Source organism: Akebia trifoliata, chromosome 8 (assembly GCF_017979445.1).
Source record: "Akebia trifoliata isolate Shusen 1 chromosome 8, ASM1797944v1, whole genome shotgun sequence".
NCBI lineage: Eukaryota > Viridiplantae > Streptophyta > Magnoliopsida > Ranunculales > Lardizabalaceae > Akebia > Akebia trifoliata.
In genome coordinates this window covers 39,650,737-39,676,112 of record NC_141382.1, presented here as the reverse complement: position 1 = coordinate 39,676,112, position 25,376 = coordinate 39,650,737, and the positions used below count along the sequence as shown (strand labels likewise).

The window sequence follows — 25,376 nt, the reverse complement described above, 5'->3', positions numbered from 1 at the left end:
TTTTAACCTCTTATTTTTTTATTTTTTTTCTTAAAAAAATAATTTTTAAAACAAAAATTAAAATACCCCGTCAGAACATTCATTGAACCCATTTTTTCATAGGCATGTTTTTATTAACAAAGAATAATATTTAAACAAGGGCAAAATGATCTTTATAAAATGAACCTATAAGTTAGGTTGACGACAATTTGATGAAAGGGTGAAGTGAATCCCTTAGATAACTATAAGAGAGGTAAGTGCAATTATCAAAATATTAGGGAGTCAAAATGGAATTAAGCCAAATTACAAGGGTTCAAAGTTTAATTTACCCAAAAATTAATAATAGAGAGATTTACCAGACAAACCTATCTGTTGCATTTTTTTTTACAAAAACTCTCCTACTTTATCAACTTCGTTACTCAACAAACCTTAAGTTAGATCCACGTCACTTTAAATTATTAAATATTTGTAATACTCTTAATTCTTTTAATCACTTACTCATTATACCATGAGAATTATAGGTATTTAAATTTTGAGTTGTGCTAGAGTGACCTCAAGCTCAAATCTCATATCTCACTTCTTGATGTGAAAGTGGATGGGAACCATAGATGCTTTTTCACTCATATCTCAATGAAAAACATTTCATACACTTTCATGTCAAGAAGTGCGATATGAGATTCCAACATTATTTTTAAAAAATTTATGTGGATTGCCTTTAAGGTTTGTTATGGAAAAAAAAAAAAAAACACTTTCCTTACTAAATAAGTAAAGTTTCCTTCGTCAAGTGTTGGCATCTAAAAATGTGATCTAATGCCACAGGGTTGTAGAAAACAAAATTCTAAGAATTAAAAAAAAAAAAATCAAATTTTAATTTTAAATTTAAAAGTTTGATAGCCATCTATTTTCAACACTATGAATCAAGTTCAAAAGGTTTTTTTTTTCAATTGATTTTTTTTTAATCTAAGTCTTTCCATCAAATTTAAAGGGTTGTGGTGTCGATTGCCAAGTTGATAATCCATGTGGGCCCAAAGGCCCTTGGTAAGATTTTGAATCTTACTACATAAGTCAGACTATTCTATTTTTCAAGAAAAAAAGATTTGTTGAATAACAAACTTGATAAAGTAAGGAAGTTTTTTTAATAGAATGCAATATATGGGTCTATCCAATAAATATCTCTTAATAATAGTAATAATAATAATAATAACAGAAAACCTATGGCGGTTAGATGAATCAAGTAGTTCTTCAATTTCTAATGAGATAGAAAAATAGAAAGAAGCAAGATGTGGGTCTCTCTTGTAATTTCTCGATATCGATTTTTGTGGAATCACAAGAAAGGCATTAGGGAGCGGATCCTCTGCAGTATTTTTCTCCAATTTTCAACAGTAATTTTAGATTATTGAAATATTTTTACATAATCAAAACATTAAATTCAAACAATATAAACGTAAGAGTTCATTGACCATTTATATTCTTAACCTTTGATCATGATTTTTAAAAGTTCTTTTGTGAAATTTTTTTATATTATAAATCTGACCTATATTTAAAAAATTAGAGGATTTGAATCGTCTTGATTTTCAAAATTACTCAATGAAATATGCAGAAAAATCACGATAGAAACTACAGGGAAAAAAGGTACCGCAGAGGATCCGTTCCGAGGCAGCGGCCCTTATTTTGTCCACAAGTGGGCTGAGTTGTCTTATAGTATTTCGTGCAATTATTACCAAAGAGCAACTGTAGGAAACTTTTCATAATCCATCAAGCAATGATTTTAAGTAGCAGGAAACACACTGATGACTGACTACCATACTACAAATCCACCATAGAAGAAGACCCATTAAATCATACACCAATTTCTAGTCATCGAAGAGGTGGTAGTCTCCATCAAAATTAAAAAATGATTAGAAATGACAATGAACTAATTAATTATTATTTTAATTTGACTTTTTTCCTTAATTTGTTTTACAAGTAGAGGGGATGAACAAATCCAAATGCATGATAATGGGTGACTGGGACATGATGAATGGAGGTGCATGTGTCTATCAAAAAAAATATATATATGTTAAGCCACGTAAGGGTCACTCATTGATAGAAACATCCCAACCATGACTTTGCTTTGGGAATGTATGCATGTATATATGTGAGGTAAGGACGCATTGACGTCGACTTAGGCTTTAGGAGTATCCCATTGGTGAGAAGAGGGGCGGAGTCCGACTTTTGCTCACTAAAAAAAAATTTGTGAGGACAATTAAGAGTGAAAATGGAAAAAAAAAAAAATTTGTAAGGGCAATATAGACTGATTTTTTTATTCTTCACTAAAATTTATCACAATAACTCACTAATTTATAGATTTTAAAAAATCTTGTGGGGACAAGTGATTTCACTGTAAATCCGCCTTAGGTGCGAATCTCATTTGTGCCCTACACTTATATGTGCAAATGTATGATTCTACAGGGGATTGATGATTTTTGACATGGGGTCACGATGATAATCTCATTGAGGGAGGTACCCTTGGTCATGTCTTACCATGGGAATGGTGTGGATGTATGGGATGTTTAATGTTGGCTAAAGTACGAATAGAGTTATCTCATTGACAGCGAGACCCTTATCACAATTGTCATGTGAATTCATGAAAATGTGAGAATGAGTGAAATGTTGACTATAGAAACTTGGTGATTTGGATGGTATGCAGGCATGGAAAGGTTCCTAAAACAAAGTGAGATGTTGCCTAAAAATTATACGGGGATGGTCTCAGGTGAAGAAAATCTCTATTTTATTTTATTTTTTTTATTTTTTGTCTTTTGTCTTCTTTTAATGAAGATGGTGACGTGGGAAAGAAGTCCAAAACCATATATCTCATGACAGGATTGCATGTACATCCAAAACTTGATATTTTGCCATTGGATTCTTGAGTTAGGCTTCAACTCTTAACAACCCCACCCCCCTAAGAAAAAATATCAATTGAACCTCCTCACAAGTCTTATATGAGGTTTAACCTTGATCGACTGAGTGCGAGAAAATAAATAAATTGAGGGGATAAAAGAAGGATTGAGGGGAATAAAAGTAGATTTAGAGGTAAAATGGTCTAATCTTAAAAAAATTAAAAATGACATGGGATTTTCATGAATTATCTTTTAATTTTCAATTTTGTTGAAGACAAAAAACAGGGGCATCACCATTTGGCGAAGTCTATTTGAGTAATGCCACATGACAAGATCTTGGTAGTGGTAGAAAAAGTAAATGCTAAGTAACAAATGCTTTTGGACAAATGAATTTTTCCAAAAACAAAGTCTTGGAAAAATAGGCCTTTGTAAACAAGTCTTGCACATGTTTTTCTTCAATTCCTCATCTCAATGAGAGGAATTATGGGGATTTGACATCAAATATATTTTGGTGGTTAATTCACCAATGGACTTAGAAGGATAATCCACCAATGATAAATCTTCTTTTAAGGTTGTGATAAATGAAATTTTACCAAGTGCCATAACTTTTGTCTATGCTCTGTCCAACCGTGTACGATCCAATGACCATACTTCAATCCCCAAAACTTATTGTTTGGGTGCTATGGTAACAATCATATTCCTATCCTTTCGTTTTGATTTCTTCTGTTTGTTATTGGGTTCAATCTTCTCGTTGTAATCATTTCTATGAGTTTTGTTTCTATATCAAGAATCATAATAAACTTAAATTTTCTAATATTATCCCTTTGGGTATTGTATCATGCACATGTTATCTGAATGAGACATTCAATATTCCACACTTTTTCCTAAACTTCCAAATATGTATCGAGATGACACTAAACTTACTTCCCATGTATTTGTCTAGTTATTGAGTGTCAAATGTTTACATTTTTCAATTACTTGGTTTCTTTATGTACTAAATGCACCTTTTGCACCACACATGTTCATAGTCTATTACTTCGTGGTCTATAGCCCTTATTTGAATCGTGATAATCTGAATTACCCACATGGCATACTCAATTAACACTCATGAATTGACAGGCTCTAGAATTATAGATGTGTTCTACTCGGGATATAGAAACACATTTTCTCATAAAAAAATGCTGTTTTGTACCCTGATGAGAGTAGATTTACAACTCCCAAGCCTGTCACGTCAAAGGTGTCGATTGAGTATGCCATGTGGGTAAGTTAAATTATCATGACTCCCTTATAATGCATGAAGACCGGCTATCCTTTTTCAATCTGAGTCATGTGTTGAGCAACCAATGTTTTAAAATTGAACCAATGATTGGATCGAAAAATTTTCAAATTGGTCGAACCATGATTGGTTTCTAGTTCCCATTTTGTTGAATCCATTTAAATTCATATATATTTATATAAAAAAATAAGAATAATTTTCATAAATTATCTTCATTTATAAAAATCTATCCTTCATTAATCAAATCGATTTTATTACAAAATCCATCTGAAGTTAACCATTGTTGGGTTTGGTTTTTTAAAACACTTATGTGGACAACAGATCCCTTGATCCTATAATCCTAGCCATCACATCATTATAGATTAGAATATCTATCAAGTTCTTCTAAATCAGCTTGTTTAATCGATTTGTCAAGATCATGAGGAAAAAATTAAAAAAGGATCAACTTAAAAGATAAGGCAAATTAAAAGCAAAGTAATAGCCTGAATTATGTTTACACTTTAACCATCTCCATCAAAGCAATAGTTGACATGAGAGGATACCCTTCCCAATAAAACCAGTCCCTATGAGGATCAATTAAAAATTAGGACAAATTTCAAGAAATTACTTGCTCTGCCTTTGATGAGAGATTTAAAAGGTCTTTTGACGTTAGAAAAGCCCAGACAATAAAGAAAAAGAGTCGTTTACGCATGACAAATGACTTAAATACCCTCATATTCAAATTCATCATTGATTTTTCTATTAAAAATCCATCCCATTAAAATTGGTTTACATGTAAAAATATATTTAACATGTTGTGTGGAAGTATAATAAGAGTAAAGATAAAATAACAAAACAAACACACAAGATTTACATGGTTCGACAAATTGCCTATATTCACGGAGGACAGGGGAAAAAACCACTATCAACGATAAATATTACAAACTCTATGTCCATTGCTACAAGAAACCTCATAAAGCATAAAAACATAAAGAAACCCTACTAAAAATACAGTACATACCTTAAAAAAAAATTGTCTTGGATTCAGGCCGAGCTCACTCCGCATTGGGAAACATCCCTTTTGATATTATCTTGCCTCTTCAAGTCCAAGTCCAATAAGAATACTAGACATCTCATAACATAATATTTTTATCAATCCATCATCTTCTATTTCTCGAAAAAATCCATATTGCTTTGATGTTTCAATATTGAAATAAATAGAATCTTAAAATTTTAAATGACCGATTTTGAAGATGAAAAATCAAGGGTTCTAGATGACTAATTTTAAGAATAAAAAAAAAAAAATGATTACAGAGATAATGCAAAGGCATTTTTATCGTTTCATTGAGGTTTAAAGATTAAGGAAGATTGAATTTTAAGTTAGAAGATAATTTTTTAAGTAATTTTAATTATAGAACATTATTATTAGAACATCAGAAGCTCACATAATTTTGCTTACAAAGTTTACAAAATTCGAGGATCCACCAATCACATGAATCCACGTGTATTGAATGGCCTTCTTAATTTACAAAACTATCCTTGTTAATTATAAAAATACCCTTGCATACTTGAGGTGGTATGCATTGAAGAGTCTGTGAGCATTGTGGGAAACTATTTTGAGAGTAAAAACTCATTCCAAATGAGGTACGTCATCCATTTGAAAAATGATCTGCTCACCTCACAAGATTATGCTAACAATCGTTTGACTTACGACGCAAATGACATTAGCAATTATTGAGAGAAAATTTCTCTCTCTTACCCACACCCAAAAATTTTAATTTTAAGATTTAAAATCTTAAAATAAGTCATTGAGCCCACATGTATTCTCACATTGTCAGTCTAATGTCACAATCTTCTTCATTTTACGAAAAAATTAATATTTCAAAAAAATAAATTAATTAATTAATTAATAAATATCGAGCTTGGATTTGAAAATGGGATATCCACGTCAGTCAGTGCCTAACGCAGTGTACTAGAAAATCAGTCCAACCTTTTTATTATCTAAAAACCCAATCAAAATCCGGGTCCACCGTCAGACGACGTTACACCCTCCGTATCATTTCCTCGTGAAGAAAAGATTACGGAAAGGCAAAGTAGCTGCGGACGTGACCTTTTAATTCTGCTAGATTTAAATCCAACACAGAATCCTTTCTTCGATATAAATCTCTCTTTTACTGTTTTATTTTTCGCTTCTTCAGCCATGTCCGAGAGCTGCAACTCTCGCAGCTTTTCATGGCTAATGAAATCCTGTTTTCCGAATCCTCAACAAGAATCTCGCCGGGAAACCACTTTTAATAATCGAATCTCGGACAAGATTCGCCCGGAAAACCGCCATCAGAACCATCAAACCACTTTTCTTTCCCTCCCTGACGATCTTCTCCTCGAATGCCTCTCTAGGGTTTCTCCTTCGTCTCTCTCTTCTCTCTTTCTTGTTTGTCGCAAATGGTCGCAACTACTAGATTCAAACTCCTTCTACGATCTCCGTCGCAGTCTCCGTTATCTCCGTCAAACGGTTTTCGCCGTTACCGTTACAGATTACGGCATATACGCTGCGAATCACTGTATCGGTGAGGAAACCTCTTGGAGAATCTCCTCGTTTCGAGCAATCGAGACTATTCCACCCGAGATTCTCGACGGATCTTTCTCGCACGCGCGTTTAACGGCGTTAGGCAGATGCATTTACATCCTAGGTCGAAACGCTACAGTCCGTTACGATACTTGGACCGGAACCTTTTCCTCGAGATCACCAATGCTTTTCCCGAGGAAGAGATTTGCCGCTGTTTCCATTTCAGGGAAAATCTACATCTCTGGTGGCGCTGCTCGTACAGCAACTGTTGAAGAGTACGATCCAGAGACTGACGCGTGGCGCATAGTTGCGGAATCTTCTAGGAGACGGTACGGATGCATCGGCGCAGCCGTTGATGGTGTTTTTTACGTGATAGGAGGGTTGAAGATCGGTGGAAACGGTACGGACACGGCGCGTGACGCTGGATCTGAGGCGCACGTGTACGCGAGTTCGATGGATTTGTACGATGTGGATGCACGTGTGTGGTTGAGGAGCCGAGCTGTGCCGGGAGGTGGGTGTGTGGTGGCAGCGTGCACAGCAGGAGGACACGTGTACGTTTTATCTAGTCACGCAGTAGAGCTTTCTTTCTGGAGATACGATGGGCGAAGGAGAAAGAGGAGTAATGGTGATGGGGGTGGGTTTGGAGAGTGGTGTAGGATAAGGAGTCCACCACTACCGGCGCAAGTTAGATTGGACAGTACAGTTAGATTCAGCTGTGTTGGAGTTGGAGAGAAAGTAGTGCTTGTGCAGGTGTTGGGGTGCATAGATGATTTGTTGAGGAGAAGTGGGAGGAGTTGTAGAGGATTGAAGGAAGGTTTGGTTTTGGTTTACGATAACGAGGTTGGAGAGTGGAGTAGAATTGCAGATTTGCCTGAGGTCATACGACGCGCTGCTTGTGTTTGTGTTGAGTGCTAATTTGCGCCTTGATGTTATACTACATTCTTGGTCCAGTAAAAAATTTGAATTGTCGTGATTTCAACGGGCTTGTCTAATTTATATGCCAGAGGTGGAATTGTGTTATTCTTCTGCCATTAATTAAAGGAGCTCTTATTAAGAGAACTGCCATTGGCACCCCCAACTTTTACTTATTACATTCCAATTTAAAAAGATAATAAAATTCGTAATTTCTTTCTTACATCCTAATTAAAGATTAAATCACATTATTGGAGCATTATAAAAGTTTGGTCAAAGTTATTACCTCAACATTTCAAATAATTTCGACAATTGTTTAACTCACAGACCAACACCCATTTGACATATATGGCGTAAACAAAATCAACAAGAGAGAATTTCTCTCCTGCACATATTGATAAAATGAAATTTCTCGATTAGATCATCTTGCATTCGAAAACATTATCCAATATCATTGTTGTAGAGGATAAAATTTTATAAATTTAAAAATTAAAATTAATTTTTTTATTTTTTACTATTAAATTTTAATTTTAAATTTAGGTGATGGTTTTAGAAAAAAAATCACCTAAAATCTTAAATTTTGCAAATAGAAATCTAAATGACAAATTGGTACCGGCACCTATGCTTTTACTTTAATTTTAGCATTGATTTTTTCTTTTTAATTTGAATGTAACAAGTAAAAGTTGGGGTAGCAAAAGCAGTTCTGGCGTAAGTATAACTTTATGGAATGTACTAACGTAAGTCTCAAGCTGAAGGGGTCTTAAGATTCTCTTAGTAACATTTGCTGTTATATCACGCACCAGCGCAAGTTAGAAAATTGTTGTCAAGAGTGTAATGTTGTCTGCTTAAGTTGAGAGGATGTCGAGATTGAGATTTTAGCCTTGGCGACTAGTTGGAATAATTTCTTCTTGGATGCCCGTGAATGACTCGAGAGTCTCGAGACAGAATCATTGGGTACCACGTGATGACCTAATACAAGGCTAGAAACTTTTTCAATAAAATAGGAAAATATTAGCCTTACAATCTTATACGGGGGAGATTGAAAGATAATTATAGGGAGTCAATGATTCAAGCCAAACAATGTTGATTTTTTATATAAATATATTTTGGGTGATCTAGATTCTAGACATGCCTGCGTGACCTCTCTACGTTTTGGTCCCCTTCGTTTTTCCATTATGATATGATTCACTTTATATTAGTTTTATAAAATGACCTAAAGGCCCTTATCTTCAATCTCATAAAATGAATTATTTTCGTGATGTTAATCTCGAACGTAAACTATATATTTTTAACTTATTCAACTTCATCTTGAATCTGTTATCTTCAATGTATTGTTGAAAATCTTTTATTTTACTATTCAAGAATCCATCCTTCGCAAAAATTCCAACTTTCTTTGTTGAGGTTCATTGGTTGAAAGAGATGGATTCTTAAGGTTTAAGACGAATGTAAAAAATCCTTCATCTTTAGGCCATTATTCTTTATGATAAATTATTTTTAACCTCTTTAATTTTATCTTCAATCCATTATTTTTCATATTTTGTATAGATCTTAGATTTTGTTTAGGCTAAAATTCCAGTGTGATATTTTATTTCTCTGTATATTGCTCTTGAGGTTTGAAGGTTGGAGAATGCATAATCTCAATATTGACGAAGATGGTAAAATACTTTGAATCTTGATTTTAAAGAAGAAGATAAGAGACTTCATTTTATGATCAAAGATGAGTGTTTTGAGGAAGAAGATTAACTAGAGGTTGAAAATGAAGACATTAAGATTTTTTTTTTTTTGTTTATTTCTCAAGGAAGATATTGTCTAAAGACAATCGATCACAAAGTCCTTGATAGTTGCATAAATGACTGTATTTTATTTATCAATTGGAAGTGGTGCATATTGTAGTTGTTTCAATACTTTTGTAAGCCTTGCACCTCTATTAGGTAATGCCTGAGTAACAACGTCAAGGTCTGACACAAAATGTGTTATATTTTCAAATTAAATATGTCATTAATTTGAAAATATAACAAGTTTTCTCTAATATTAATCAACCCACAAAGAGGACTGTCTAAATAATCCAAACATTTTTATGTCTATTGTGGGGATAGAAAACACAAAGTCAGGTCAAGGATTGAAGACTTAGAAGAAAGAACAAGAAGAACAAAATACATAGGTTAGAATAGGTGTCATTTTAAGTACTTTGCACTCCAACTTGCTTTTCTATACCCTTCACTCTCATTTTCTTTTCTTTAAAGATAACCTTAGGAGATAATGAAAAACCCCTCTTTCACCATCAGTGGTTGAACTTAAATCTTGTGCATGAAATGTGAAAGGCAACTTCTCTCCCTCCATATCAAATCTTAAAAATCCATCATTTTCAATTTATTGGCAAACCCCCTTAATTTTTCAACCTCAATAAACCATTATATAATTTTCAAGCTCAATAAACCATCATCGTCAAACCCTATATTAAAGATCAAACCTTTTGAACCATCAAACCTCAAAAATCCATTATCCCATTTATTAACAAAGCCCATTAATTTTTAAAATTCAGGAAACAATCATCGTCAAACAGTGGATTTTTCTTTTGAAAACCTATCATCATCAACTTCTAAATTTCTTGCAAGGGAACCATTCCCTCTTCAAATAGAACTGACACTGATTTAATAATTAATTATGTCAAAAACTATTATATTTCTAGGAATTTTGCTTAGACCCTTCTCACAAAAATTCACCTGTTACTCTCTAAATTATTTTCTGCATTTAAAGCTAGCCCATGTTTTTCAATTCTCACCTAAATCTTGTAAGGCACGAACAAAACTAATATGAATGAAAAATACTAGCCTCAAACGACTTTAATTTGAGACAAAATATCAAACATATAGCTAAGATGGGAAGATGTTCTTAAGGATTGGTATTTCCATCTCAGTGACAAAAATCCTAATAGCATGCAGAACGTATGTACTTTGATCGCATGTAGTAATTAATGGATCAAATATCTGTAAAATTTTGTAGGAAGGTTTCAGTTCATTATCAAGCTTCAATTACATCGTTCAACGAATGCAATTAACTTCAAACTTAAAAGGTACTCACCAAAATTTCAAGAGAAATTATTAAAAAATAATTAGTATTTTAATTAATTATAAAAAAGATGATAATTTTTAAGAAATTACAAAAAAAAGATTTAACACATTGAATTGTTCGACGTCTTTGGAAATCATTGGACAGTACAATGTTTCAGTATTTTCATATCTTCTAGTTGTTTTCTTTAATACGTTCGATACTTAGATTAGTAAGGAAGGTTTTTGACCACCCCCATGTAGATCGCATATAAAAAAAAACGTGATCCGATGCCTCAGTGACATAAAAGACAAAATTTTAAGAACTTTGAAAAAAAAATTAAATACATTATTTTTCACTGTTGAATTTTAAATTTAGGAATTCGATAGTCATCTATTTTCAACCAACTAGAACAAGCATGAAATTTATTTTTAATCTGACTTTTTTTTTTCCCATAAAGCCTATAGGTATGTGGTGTTGAATTGCCAATTTGGTAATTCAAGTGGGGCTCAACACCTCTTGCTTAGATTTGAAAGCTTATTAAGGTAGTCTGGCTAGATTTACCATGTATTTTGCACAACAAACGGAAGCCTTAGATATTTTTAGTGGGTTAGATATCCAAGTGCATTTTTGACATAAAAAAATATGAAAGAGTATGATTTTGATAAAACGCTAGACAGAACAACGTGTTAAATCTTTCTTCTTCTTCTTTTTTTTTTTAAATCTTTTTTTTATATAAATAATTAAAAAATCAACCATTTTTTGATAATTTTTCCTAATTTCAAATTTTAAAATCATGAGCTTTATTTTCTTGTTTATGTAATTATGTTGTTTGAAGATATGTTTGTGTTAATTTATTTATTTTTGTAAGGGGAGGGGCTCCATTGTTAATTTTGAAATTGTTGATATTCCTTTTGTTACATGTACAAGAGGGTGAAACCCCCATAGTTTATTTTAAACTCATGAAGTTATTTTCTTATTTTTGTTCTTATGTTGTTTGAGAATATGCTTTTGTGTTAATTTTTTTATTTTTATAAGGGATTGAGCCCCATTGCTAATTTTATGATTGAATGTTGACTAAATGTATAGGGTGACAGAGTCTTATTGTTAATTTTGTGATTGAATTTTGGTATTCCCTTTATAAATGTACAAGGGGCAAAGCCTCATTTGTTGATTATTTTGTCTTCATGATTATGAAACTTTGATTATAAGCACTTTAATTTTTATTGTTGATTGGAATTATTGATACTGATTGAGATGTAGATTATTTCTTATTAACACTCTTTTACATGTGATATATAAATTTCTTTTCCAATGTTAGAATTAAGTAAATTATTAGAATGGAATAATTGATACCTATAATTTATAAATAAGATTTAACATCTTGATATTGATATTTAATTAAATTAATTAATGTTTTGAATTAAATATAGATAAATTTCTTATAAGAAAATCTACATTGAGACAACCATTTTTATTATAAAAAAAGAAGGATCTTAGTGATGGCACACGACATAGTTCAAAGTATAATCGTATTGAAATCAACTTAGAAGGTCTTCATTTGGATCCTGGGTTATGAATTAAAATTTTGGATTATCATGTTAATGATCGGGACGATATTTGAAGAACATACCTATAGAAAGGTACATATTAACCTCGTGAACATAGTTTTTCACAAAGAAAATTTAGAAAGATGATAGGTATCACGTCATCTTAATCCAACTTGATTTAATGAGTTTGATAATTGGTTAGAGTATAATATTGAACAGATGTCGCATTTTGCTTGTGTTGTTATTTTATTATAATTGATTTTGAAGAGTAAATTGATGATGATTCTTTCATTACTAAACTATTAGTAAAAGAAGGAAAAAAATTCAAGTTCGTGTCAGAGGTCCAACTAGAACTCATAACAAAATTTGGAAAAGATGTTCGAATTTAATGAACTAAAATCAACACATTGGAGTTACTTTCTCTCTCTCTCTCCAAAGAGGAAATTCTCTCTATTCTCTCCATTCCACTCTTTGTGTTTGGAGTTATTTGGACTTAGTCCAAAGAGGTATTTCTCGCCCCTCTCCTTGAGAGGAAAAATGGTTGATTCAGTAATTTCAATCACCCACTCTCTGTTTTTTCTGCAAAGTGGGAGGTGGTCGTCATCTTCATCTTCTAGATCCTTCAAGGTCATCAAGAAGGTGGAAATATTGGACCTTTAATATGATGCAGAAATGACCCATTAGAAGTATTAGAGTTTTTAAATTTGGAATTATTGGAATCAATTTCTACATTGATGACCTCAAGGCTTAAGTATAACACTTAGTTTATTTTTATATTTCTATACATTCTATATATTTCTTCTTTTTTTTTTCCCATCTATTTTTCAATTTTTTTATTTGCCTAGTAATGCTTCTGAACTCATTGCCTGGAAGTGCAAGCTCCCACACTTTAATTGTCAATTTTGGATTTTATTGCATTTTCTGAAAACCTAGATTAATTTTTTTTAGAACAAGTTCTTTAGGGGGCATTGGGTCATTTGAAACCTGTTTCATTATAAATTTCTTGAAAAAAAAAAAAAAAAAAAGGGATAAGAAAATTTGGAGAATGGGAACTACAAATATCGCCATTTTTGACGTCGAATGACATTATTATGTACGAGTGTTATTGTTATTCATGGAAACTAATAAGTCTATTAAGTGTGTTTTAGGTGAATGAGCTATAGGGTTGGGGCTGGTGAAGGATCTATGTCATGTTGCCACATTGAAAACCCAATGCCAAGATATGTATTATGCAGCCCGTGTGTAACGGCCACATCATCTGTCACCTAGAGTTAGGTGTAAGCTCGCCTCGGAGCTACCCGGGAGCACCCATGTAATATCATGTAAGGCTCGTTATGAAGCCATGTCAGCCCCCATACCAGGGCATATCTGTTAGCTTAGGGTACGTGTCAGCCCCGTGCCAGGGCACACTTGTTAGCTTAGTGGCATTTTAGTAATAAGGGAGTATGACCGGCCTCTACTTTTGATGTTTCCTTCTGGAAACCTAGTAAAGACTTAGCATACACTTTGTAGGAAGGGTGTCAGTGCTATCCCAATCCTCGGCCTACACCCACGTTGTTGAAGCCCTTGAAGCCCAGCTCCGTGGAAGTCCCGCGTGTCATAGGATCATCAATTGCTTGTAACGCATCTATTTGCTTTTATAACGCGTTACACCGTGTAATCAATATTATATCAACAAAGTTGCCTCCGGGCTTTATCTCGTGTTACCTCGTTTACTTGTTTGCTAGCTACGTGTGTGTGGTGTACGATCATTTTACAGGTTTGCAAGTGGATTTGACCCCCTTGCGCCGCACGACCCCGCTTCGGAAGAATAGGGCCGTGACACCGTGGCTTGCTAGAGTGCTTGTAAACTTTTCATGGTTTGCAAAGGTGTTGTACTAGGATCATGGATCATCTCGAGGGTGTTGAACATGATAACTGTAATATGTGTTTCTTTAATAAATATAAGATATATCATCGAAAGAGAAAGGACGAGATCGAGAAGATCTTCCTCATATAAATATAAAGCATAAAAACATTTAATAATTTCCTTTTGCTTGTTTAGGATCTTATTTTATTGGTATTAGCACTGTGTGTGTGTGTGTTAGATAGATGTGTTTGTTAGATTAACATTTACTTGCTGATCTACTCACATTGTTGGCGTCACAACGATGCCTGATAATGAAACTCATCTAGTCGACTACCTAAAGTGTCATTGAGATGCTACTTAGTGTCAAAGATTGATAGAAGCACTTAGTAAAATTACAAAAACTACTCGATCAATATGAAATATGATATCTTATTTGCAATGTATGATGTATGGGAAGCCAACTTTATATCCCTTCAGTATTTCCAAGAACTGATTAATTGAGGAATACAGCAATTTGAAGCTTGGAATTAATGGAGCCCAAGACATTGAAGAGCATTATACTGAAAATTCTCTTGGTCACAAGAGTACGAGACTTAGACTTAGACATTTTTTTTTTCTTCTTTTTCTCCAAATCGATTTCCTAACTGAACCATATTCTACTCAAACCCAAGTTAGATCTAGTATGTTTTCCTAAATGTTCTGTGCCTCTTTTTTGGTTTCGTTTGTACTTGGTTTGGGAGCAACCACATCAATATAAATGGGCCTAATGATGAAGTTTGAGAGGTTTTAGTTTGGGTCTATTTTCGGTCTCCTCTTCCGACTAAGCAAAGTCTACAATTTCTCTTTTTGTATGAGAAAATTAGGGTTTTATGATTTTCGATTTGAAATCTTAATTTCTTCTATGCAGAGCTCGTAAGATTTAATCATGGTAGATTGTCAATTGTGTTTTTTTTTTTTTAATGTTTGTTTGATTATACAATGTTCTGTAATTTTTTCTTTGATTTCTACTATGATGATTGAAACCCTAGTTTTTGGTATGTTTGAGTTGACTAGAAAAAGTTGGTGTGGCAATATAATTTCTCCAAATAAAATTCGGATAATTTTCGAATAGTAAATAAGTTTCGGATAAATTTAAGATAGTTTTCGAATTTGATTTGCAATCCGATTCGAATCGGATAATATCGGATATTCAATAATTTATTCGGATATGAATGCGAATATTGGTTAATAATATCCCATCCGAATTCGAATTCGAATTCGGATACCTATCCGTTGATTGCCCTACTAAAACCCTACTTTCATTTCCCTGTTGCTGATCTCTCTCTGTACCTGAGTTTCTCTCACTGTATCTCTCTTTTGCTCTGTAATGGTGTAGAGAAATCCAAGTTCTATTAATTTACAACAATGGCTACCTCAATAACCAAATCAAAATGTGCTTGGGCTCGTCTCCTTCTCAAGCAAACCCTAATAAAACCCTCCATTAAACCCCCTCTCAATCTCTCCAGACAAAAAATCCATTCTTTCCTCACTTTCCAACCTCAATTTCTACATTTCCAGAACACACCCATTTTGAATTTTCGTCATTTGGATCGATTATCAAACCATCACCATCGCCTTTTCTGCTCTTCTTCTGATGCAACCATTAATGAACTCTTAGCCGAAGTTGAGAGGGAAAAGCTAAGAGAAAGAGAGGAAAAGAAAAGGGCTGGTGTAGAAATCGTTGATGATGAAGAAGATGAAGAGGATTATTTGGGTGTAGGACCTTTGATCGAGAAATTAGAGAAGGAGAAATTGAAAAATATTGGAGATCTCAATATGATAGAAGAACCTACAGATTCAGAAAGTGATGAAGATGATGAGAGGTTCTCACCCGATTCAGTCCAGAAAAGAGCAGATGAGTTTAAGAAGAAGTTCAATAAGCATGAAGAGCTTCTCAAGAATTTCATTGATTCAGGTAATGGGTTTGATTTGATTTGATTTTTTCTGAAATTTGATTTATCCAATTGGGTTTTATGTTAGATGTAAAATTATGCTTATTTTATATTGTTAGCTTTCGAATTTTTCATGAAAAAATTGAACAAATCCTTAACTGCATAGTAACCATGTTCAGAATTCGGAAATTATTCCACCGGGTCAATTCGGTTAATTTGGTAAAAATTATGACTTAGGGACAATACAAAAAGAAATTGAACATTGGATATAATTGAAAGAAAGAGTAAATTTTTTTTCTCCTGATAATCCGATTAATTACCAATTATTTTGGATGGACCCACTTTTCGGAGATTTTTCTGATTTTTGGCCAAAATTTGATGAATTTTGTGATTATGCTTAATTGAGCCTAGTATACATAAAACACGCCTGGCCACCACAAACTGGAGTATCGGGTTTGGTTTTGGGGGGGGAGGACACGATCTCATTTCTTTGGGGAACAATCTAGGACTCTGAACCACTGCTCCACTACCTGGGTGGTAAATCCTAACTTTAAATGTTTTATATTTTTGATGTGGTGGCATTGATCAATCTGTGACTGAATTTTACTTGATTAGTTTTTCTTTTTAAGAAGCATAAAATTTTCTATTATAGTAGCAAAACAACTAATATAGAATCTACCTAAAGGTCAAGGAAGGAAACAACTAGTGTTGTCAAATGCGATTGCATATGCCATTTCCAAACTACTGTTCGCATATGCTACCATCGCATATACAATAGTATGGTATCTGCACAATATGCAATGGCATACTACAATATGCGATGGCATACTTTTTGGACACAGATTTTTCTTTTTTTTATATTTATTTATAGCATAAACTCATTTTTCTCTTGTAAATATCCCACTTCTACCCCCTTACTCTTTTTTCAACATCTCTTCTGCCTTCTAATCTCTTTCTTACCCTCGCAAAGCCTCCAACTATTAAATCTCATTACATTTTCTAATACATTCTCACATAATTATAAATATTCTCTAACCTCTACCTTACACTATTACTCTTAAAGTTCAAGTCTCAACTTAAGTCACTCTCTCATTTTCAAGACTCAAAAGAAATGTACTCAATATTTTCTGCATTTTTTACCTTTTTTTCCCTTGGAAACAACTAAAGACATTACCACCCGAAGCTCCTTCACAAAAAAGTCCCGACTCGACAACCCTTCCATGATCACCATTAGCTAGCCTTGTTTATGATCAAGTCCCATCTAAATGCAAAATCCTCAACAAAAAAAAACAAAAAACGCGTTCAACTCCTTGCATAGATTTGTCCAAAAGAGCAACTTGGCTCTAATTGCCAAAATGATGTCCTGCAAGGTATCCTCACATTATCAAAAGTCCTATTGTTTCTTTATTAATCAAACAAATTGCAAAAGCAAGCATTTTTTTTAAAGATCCACTACTAGAATTAAATGAATTACTAGTTTAAGATTCAAACAATGATTGAGATGATGGAAAGAGAGTCCAATGTAAATGGAACAATCATTGTGTTTGAGTTCTTGAGCATTACTTTATATTTTGCAAAAGAGGGTTAACCTGCAAATGGGGTTGCAACGAAGCTTGTCATTTGATCAACAGTGGTACTTCGGTTTCATCAATGTTTATTAATTTCTTCATTTTCCCTTCTTTTTTTTTGTTTTTTTTTGTTTTTTCCTTTTTTTCCCTGACAGAAACTCTTGATGATGCGTATAAGTGGATGAATAGAATTGACAAATTTGAGCAAAAACATTTCCAACTTCCATTGGAATACAGGGTTATCGGTGAATTGATGAACCTTCTGAAAGAAGCTACTGGAAAGGATAGGTTCATGATTATTCAAAAACTAAATAGAGCCATGAGATTGGTGGAGTGGAAGATGGCCTATGATCCTAATAACCCTGCGAATTATGGAGTTATTCAACATGAACAAGTTGGTCCTGCTGCTGATCTTGTGGAGCATGCAGGGTTCGAAAAAGAAAAGCAAAATATTCAGGGAGTTGGACTAGAGGAAGATGATGATGAGGACTTCAACGACCTAAAAGATAAGGATGATGTACTTTTAGAGAAGCTTAATGCCATTGATAAGAAGCTTGAAGAGAAGCTAACGGAGTTGGATCATACGTTTGGAAAGAAGGGCAGAGTTCTAGAGGAGGAGATCAGGGATCTTGCAGAGGAGAGAAACTCTTTGACAGAAAAGAAAAGAAGACCACTTTACAGGAAAGTAAGTTTAGACATGTCTCTGTTACTTATGTTTCCCTTTCTTTCTCTTATGTAAGTTTCTAGTTGTTTACTGTTTATTCGATTAAATTTGTGGCAGCAGGTATATGAGAAATAGTCTTGTCTCATCCCAAAAAGTAGAAAAAGAAACCATCTTTGTCTTGTAATTTTTTTTTTCTTTGCCCATACTTTGAACATCTTTTGTTTTTTTTAAAGTAAAGATTTCATTAAAAAACGATGGATGAGAAGACCAAGGATACAAAGAGACTAACTACAAAAGCCCTTGACCACTTTGAATGTCTTGTGTTTGTAATCATTTGTTTCATCTACAAACATGTCCTCCTGTGTAAACAGCAGTTAATTTTTCTGCTCTGCCTTTGCTTTTCCTTTTAATGATGATTTTTCTTAGGCCTATAATAACAAAAAGAAAAAGAAAGAAAGGAAACGCTATTCCCGAGATGGGCATGTTCTTGAAGTTTTGGAATGCTGGTTTTCCATTTGTAATGATGATTTTTCTTAGATGGATAACACGTCGTCGTAGCTGCACTTTTCTATTTTATTTGATGTTTGATTCATAACTTCAGCCTCTGAAAAACCTTATATATGAAGATTATGTGTTTAAATTGTGCAAGTGATACCGTATTTTCCTTGTCTTCTTTCAAATTTCGTTGTTCAATATTTAAGTTTTTTCTTAAATAATGGCAGGGTTTTGATGTGAAGCTAATTGATGTCAACCGAACATGCAAAGTTACAAAGGTAATTCTTGTTTTGTCTTCTAATTTTAGATTAATTTTTTTCATGAAAATCATTTGTTCTCTACTTCTATGTTTTAGGGTGGGCAAGTGATTAAGTACACTGCTATGTTAGCTTGTGGGAATTATCATGGAGTTGTGGGTTATGCAAAAGCAAAAGGTCCAGCAGTTCCCATTGCCCTTCAAAAGGTATCTTCATTACGTCCTTCAGTTACATAGTTCCATTTGGTCTGGAATTTTAGCTAATTATTTTGGTGGTCCACTATTTGTTGTTTATTAGTAATAACTGAATACTAAGTAGATTAGAGCCAGCTTGCTTAGTTGGTTAAAGTCTGTGTGTGTTAATACTTGATACCACTACCTGGGTTCAAAACCCACCCTCACCTACTAAGTGCATAACTTAAAGCTTGCCTCGGCTATCCCACTGATTTCATACCCTGTCAAGATGGGATCTTTTGCAACTGGACCATCCGTCTGATAAACAAATTTCTGGAGTGGTCAAATGGCTGGTCACACCCATAACCAACCTTATATTGCACCTTTTTTTTTTATAAATATAAAATTTATTGGAAAAGAGAGGCGAATACATCTGCCGGTCGAGATGACAGACAAAAAGAAAAGCAACCAAGTTTTACATAAGGAGTCCCATCTAAAAATGAAATCCTCACTGAAAACTCCCTTAAAGTCAGGACATAATTGGCACCAAAAAGAACAATAACCCCAAAACATTCAACGCAATATCCTGAAAAGAAGAAATCACCCCATTGAAAATTCTCCTATTTCTCTCCAGCCATAACCCCCAGGTAGTAGCGAAAGGAAGAAACTTCCAAAGGATTTTCTTTCTCCCTAGAAAGATGGAAGAATCCCTACTTTAGAATAGATAACAACATATTAGGGAAGACTTGGAAAACTTTGAAAAGCCCGACAAAATGAGACCAAACGGAATACGACAATTGGAAATGCATTATAATGTGATCCATAGACTCACCATTCGAATTACAAAGATAACAAAAGTTTGGTGTCACAAAACCCCGATTAATTTAGTGATCAAGTGTGGGTAACTTGTCTAGAGTTGCTAACCAAGTAAAGAAGCACACTTTTGAGGGAGCCTTAGAATCCCAAACAAACTTGAAAGGGAAATGCACCGAGGAAGTGATAGGTGTGTACATACCAAAGGCAAAAGAAAGAGAAGTTAGAACCTTTAGTATGAATCCACTGCCTTCCATCATCTTCCATGGACACCCAATGAGCTTGATCAAGCTGAGTCATTAAATCTTGTAGATCCTGCAATTCCTAATCATTAAAATCTCTCTTGAAACCTAGATCCCAAACAGGCTCGTTTCCCTCAAGGTTCAAGATCCCGACCATATATTGCACTTGAAAGAAAGAACTTTGATGGTTAAAAAAATGAAAATAAAAATAAGTAAATCTCTTCTTGCCACATGGCTGATGGAAATTGTGTTAAAATTTGCCACTTGATGGGGAAATGAGGTGCTCCAGTTATTGATTGCCCAACCATGCTTCATGACATTATACATATTAATTTTTGCGAAAAACCTTAACATAATTACAATTTTACCGTCGGTCAGATTTCACGTTTGAAAACAAATGAAGTTTAGTTGTTGAGGATTTCAAGAACCAAAATGTGCTCAACTGACTTCGTGATTGTATTTGACAATCTTGATGTGCAAAGATTAGCTGCTTTAATGTTTAAATGCATTTACTAGGTTTGTGGGATTTAGAATCCATATTAGTTTTTCTCTGATCATTCTGGTAAGTACTTACCGAAAAAAGGAAGGAAAAAAAAACATTTTGACAAGCCAGTGCTGGATTCTTCTAACATACTAATTAGTTTTTGTTTATTGGAACCATTTGATTATGTGTGTCCTTCTCATGGACATCCTTGATGGATCCTGATAGGTCCTAAGATTTTTCTTTCCCCTGCACCTATTTTTTTTCTTTGCATGTAGTCCATTTCAAAACTTTATTACTGATTGATTTTCCTATTCACAGGCATATGAGAAATGCTTCCAGAATCTCCATTACGTAGAACGGCATGAGGAGCATACAATTGCACATGCAGTCCAAACAAGTTATAAGAAAACTAAGGTTCCTTAATCTGAGTGGTTTCTTCCTTTTTTTCCTTACCAGCAAAAATCCCCCCCACCCCCACCCCTCTTTTTCTCATGTCTTTGTTTTTGCTACAAATTTGGCCCTTTTATGTTTTCATAGATATACCTCTGGCCTGCCCGAACGACAAAAGGGATGAAAGCTGGCAGAACTGTTGAAACCATTCTATGTTTAGCTGGTTTCAAAAACGTCAAATCTAAGGTAATTGACAATCAAGATGCATCAAATTTTGTGATGATGGATCTTTTTACAGTTTTGTTTTTGTTTTAATCTTGATTTTTTTAGGTTATTGGCTCAAGAAATCGTCATAACACAGTTAAGGCTGTTTTTAAAGCTCTAAATGCGGTAAGTAGGAGTATGCGATATTTCTTTGATGCATCGATGCTTGTTCTTTTTCTCTGTTTCTTCTATATTTTAAGTTTCTTAATGTTGGTCTTATCCAGATTGAAACTCCCAAAGATGTTCAAGAGAAGTTTGGGCGGACTGTTGTGGAGTCATACCTACTTTGAGAGGTATCCATCTTATGCCTTCTTTGTCCATCTGCCCAAGAACTCTTCTTTTAGTTTCTTGTGAATTCTAATAGAGGGGCCATTAATCTTCTCAGCGTATATTATTGTTTGCTGTTGTAGTTTTTACTTTTTTCCCTTTTCACAGTTGGCTTATGAGTAATGAAGCAAGCATTTCATAACCAAAGTTTCTTTTTCATTTTTTTCCTTTCCATTGGAGTGTTTTTCATCATAGACATAGGGCCCATCAGTTGGCCTATCCATAAAACCCAAAATATTGGGGACCCATTTTAGTCTTCATATGTGCCATTGTTATGAAGTTATGTAACAATGTCATTCGGGATTTCCATTTGACAAAATTAATAATTTTTAAGTTCAAGAAAAAAAAAAGCAGAAAAAGCATATTTGGCATTATGAAGTTGAAGCAAATTGATTTTTCTGAAGAAGTTCTCACCTCTTTATTGAGAATCTTTGTCATGTAGAGCCATGTGATGTGTTTTCAATAATAGTTATATGCCATAATACCTTTTGGAACCTTGCATCTATTTTTTTGCGACAATTTTACCAAAACAGACCCAATACTGTCAATTTAAGATAATACTGTTATTTTTTTTTTTTGAAAAGTATAATGTATTGAGCAAAAGAAGGAGAACTACAAAGAGAGAGGCCGAGAGAGCCTCAAGAACAAACAACAAGCAAAAAGCAGCAAATCAAAGAAAAAACAAAAAACAAAAACAACATCACTGATTACATAAAGAGTCCCATCTAAAAACAAAATCGTCGAAGGTAGTCCCCGCGAACTCTATATTCTGCTTCGACCAAATGTACAACAGACCCAAAATTTCCAAGAATCTTGCACGAGTGGTACTGCTCTTGTTGTTGAACACTCTATTGTTTCTCTCGTTCCAGACTCCCCATACTGTTATTTACTGTATCTTTGTCACATCATTTTATTTTATTTTTGATCGATTACATCTTCAGCTTTGTTCCTATCCTTGACCTGAATTCTGAACTATTCTTCAAAAAAAAATTTAAAGGGAAAATGTCTTGTATTCTCATACATCTTCAGTTTTCACCATCCGCTTAATAGGCCTATCTTTCACTGGTATCCTTTTTGTTTTATAGGTATAACTATTTCATCAAAGAACCAAACGATAGCACAGAGATTAAGTAGACCAACCACTAGAAGCTTGAACAAAGCAAAAGAAAAAATCACACACACTCGCACGCTCATGAAAAGGTTGCATGGACTGGGGTCCATATGGACCTCCCCATTGGTCCAAATGACATCTCAGCCCTCTTGTTTGTGGTCTAGATTGGGTTTGAGAAAAAACTATATATATATATAAAACATTTCTTTGGGCCCGATCTTGAGTTTGAAAATGGATGCCACTGAACTCCCAGATTTAAATTTTAAATCCAATGGTGAAAAAAAATCTCATTTTTCAATTTATTTTTAGGGAGTTGATTAAATTTTATGCTCTACATACTTTTGGCACATGTGTGTGTATATATATATATATATATATTTTTTTTTCAAAAGGAGTCCTATTTCAACTTGAAATCCTCATAAAAGGTCCCCTTGAAGAACTTAAAAAATCAGTGTCAATTCCTCTATTGACAACACATTCAATTAAGGCTATTGCCCATCTCAAGTGGAAAGAATGTGTAGTTAGCAATGATTGAGGCATGCAAGAAAAATAAAACTTTGGAAGCTGGTAACTGTTACTAAAAGAAATTATGGTTGCATGTTAATAGTACTTCGAAGCCAATTACTATTTCAAAAATGCTTGAAACTTGTTTGTTGGCTTGAGCATAGGTATGGAAGGTTTGAAGTGGAAGAAAATCTATTTATAATAGTGGAATTAATGTAGTTTATTTATCTAATTTTTACTAAAGAGAATGCAAGACTGACTACTTACTTGAGTTTTCGAGTGCCTTTTTCAGGTATCCTTAGCACCCAAATTCGAGGATGTGAAGATCAGGAATCTATTCGTGGCATGGTTCTCAAGGTCTGCGGATCCCCCAATCCCACCCTACCCCTCCCCAATTTTTCGAATTTTTGGCTAAAATCATTAAAATACAAAACAAAATTAAAATAGCAATGATGTTTCAAATTCAATTCTTGTCCTTTCAGGCCTCTTTAATTTATTTCTCTTGTGCATGGACCAAAATGCCTATGATATAAAATCATGCTTTTGAAATCTCTCGTGGCACAATAAACATCGATCTAACCCGAAGGTAAGGATGTTGATGGGCAACCGATTAACTGACTTGGTAGTATAACACAGTCCTGACTTCTGATCATCTGGCTCTCAACAATCTGTTTTAGTACCAGACCAAGATCTGGAATAATTTGGGCCTTGTTTTGCATAAGAAATTACCCAAATCATTGGGATAAGGCTTTGGTGGAGTTCAAAATGGAACCAACCCCTGAAATTCAGGCTTCTATTTACAGAAGTTGTTGAATTTTCCTTTTTGAGTGTTGAGTTTTTCCATACCTCCAAGATTTTGAGTTGTATCTAACTGTCTTAGTTGATATTTTACGAAACTGATTCCGATCTCTGATGCTTTAGTACATTGTCTTGGAATAATTGTATGGCAAGTATTGATGCACTTGTCTCTTTGCAGCGTTTTGTCAGCAATTTTGAGATGTGAGATATGGTTGAAAGGCTTCTAAACTAATGTATAGATGTTGCTTGAAGGGCTTCATAATGGTTGATGATTTTCACATTGAGTTTCACTCGACTCTGGTTGATGTTCTCTTAGCCAACATATCTGAATCTTGTGGCCAACAATTCTTTCACATCTTAGCTCTTCTCTAAGGGCCCTAGTTTGCTGGTAGGAGCTCCATGTTTTCCATGTTTTGATGTAATTTTGACCTGAGTCATATGTGACAGACTAATGAGAGAGATGATCTTATGTTGAAACGATCCTTATATACTTGGTTTGAAACTCCTGTTAAAATCCTTATTTTTTTTTTTTTTTTAACTTTTTTTTTCAGTGGATCTATTAAGGGTGTGTTTGATTGCAAGGCAAATCATTTACCGTAGAAAATTGGTATATTTTAAAGTGTTTGCCAACGAAGTAAATAAAAAAATGTTGAGAAAAGGATCTGCCACCCCTTCAAGATTTGCCACTACAAGCAGAAAATCTTTTCTGCCCCTCAAAACAATTTGCAACAAAGAGACAAAATTTCATAAATTGCCCATTGTTTGACGTTTAAACTTAATGGTATCAAGGTCTTTTTGGTCAAAAATCAATGAAGTTGTAAGCCACGCCTCTATAATCCCTATAAATAAGGTGGTTAGTTATCAAAATTATAAAATTTCATATTTTACATTATAATAGTCAAAAATCCCTTTTATTAGAATTTTAAATTACAAATAAGCCCTTTCTAAACATGTGCTTTTGCACATACGACTTTCTAGGGGTGCCATTGGGTACCCATTTAACTAGAACCAAATTGGATCTAAAAGCGAAAACCCTAGTTCTGGTTCCCTTATATGACCGATAGGAACTGGAACCATTAGGTTCTATCTGATGGGTACCCATGAGTATTTGGAATTGATTTATTTTATTATTTATTTTTACATTATACATAATTTAAGATTATTTTATATTTTAAAATTAACATATATCTTATAAAGTTATTTAATTTTTTATACAAATTAAATATTGGAGTTTAAAATGGGTCATCTCTTTGTAAAGTTTATTATTTGCAAAGATGCTGAAATTTAATTTGTGAAAAAAAATTATGAAATCATATT

The 25,376-nt window shown here is 33.7% G+C and overlaps 2 protein-coding genes across 4 annotated transcripts; both read left to right on the top strand.

Annotated features, from left to right (window-relative positions):
* Positions 1–6,212: 6,212 nt before the first annotated feature.
* On the top strand, positions 6,213–7,738 carry LOC147396788 (Galactose oxidase/kelch repeat superfamily protein). Its single transcript, XM_086451963.1, has one exon. The coding sequence runs from the start codon at positions 6,314–6,316 to the stop codon at positions 7,592–7,594; it is 1,281 nt and encodes a 426-aa protein (XP_086308089.1). The 5' UTR covers positions 6,213–6,313; the 3' UTR covers positions 7,595–7,738.
* Positions 7,739–15,343: 7,605 nt separating this feature from the next.
* On the top strand, positions 15,344–24,573 carry LOC147396787 (Ribosomal protein S5 family protein). 3 transcript variants are annotated; one of them, XM_086451959.1, is made up of 11 exons: positions 15,344–15,992; positions 17,693–18,222; positions 18,924–18,974; positions 19,052–19,159; positions 20,984–21,079; positions 21,203–21,301; positions 21,386–21,445; positions 21,544–21,612; positions 23,554–23,618; positions 23,744–23,847; positions 24,238–24,573. In XM_086451959.1, exons 1-8 carry the CDS (start codon positions 15,443–15,445, stop codon positions 21,607–21,609), a joined length of 1,560 nt encoding a protein of 519 aa, XP_086308085.1. In that variant the 5' UTR covers positions 15,344–15,442; the 3' UTR covers positions 21,610–21,612; positions 23,554–23,618; positions 23,744–23,847; positions 24,238–24,573. The 3 variants fall into 3 exon arrangements, with proteins under 3 accessions (XP_086308085.1, XP_086308084.1, XP_086308082.1); XM_086451958.1 differs by lacking the exon at positions 23,744–23,847; XM_086451956.1 differs by having other exon boundaries at positions 23,554–23,847.
* Positions 24,574–25,376: the final 803 nt, after the last annotated feature.

Bases quoted from the DNA above. Each gene is read 5' to 3' on its own strand.
- LOC147396788 (XM_086451963.1), top strand. From the start codon at position 6,314: ATGTCCGAGAGCTGCAACTCTCGCAGCTTTTCATGGCTAATGAAATCC.
- LOC147396787 (XM_086451958.1), top strand. From the start codon at position 15,443: ATGGCTACCTCAATAACCAAATCAAAATGTGCTTGGGCTCGTCTCCTT. The intron at 21,080-21,202 runs GTTCCTTAATCT...ATGTTTTCATAG, and splicing joins CAAGTTATAAGAAAACTAAG to ATATACCTCTGGCCTGCCCG. The intron at 21,446-21,543 runs GTAAGTAGGAGT...GGTCTTATCCAG, and splicing joins TTTTTAAAGCTCTAAATGCG to ATTGAAACTCCCAAAGATGT.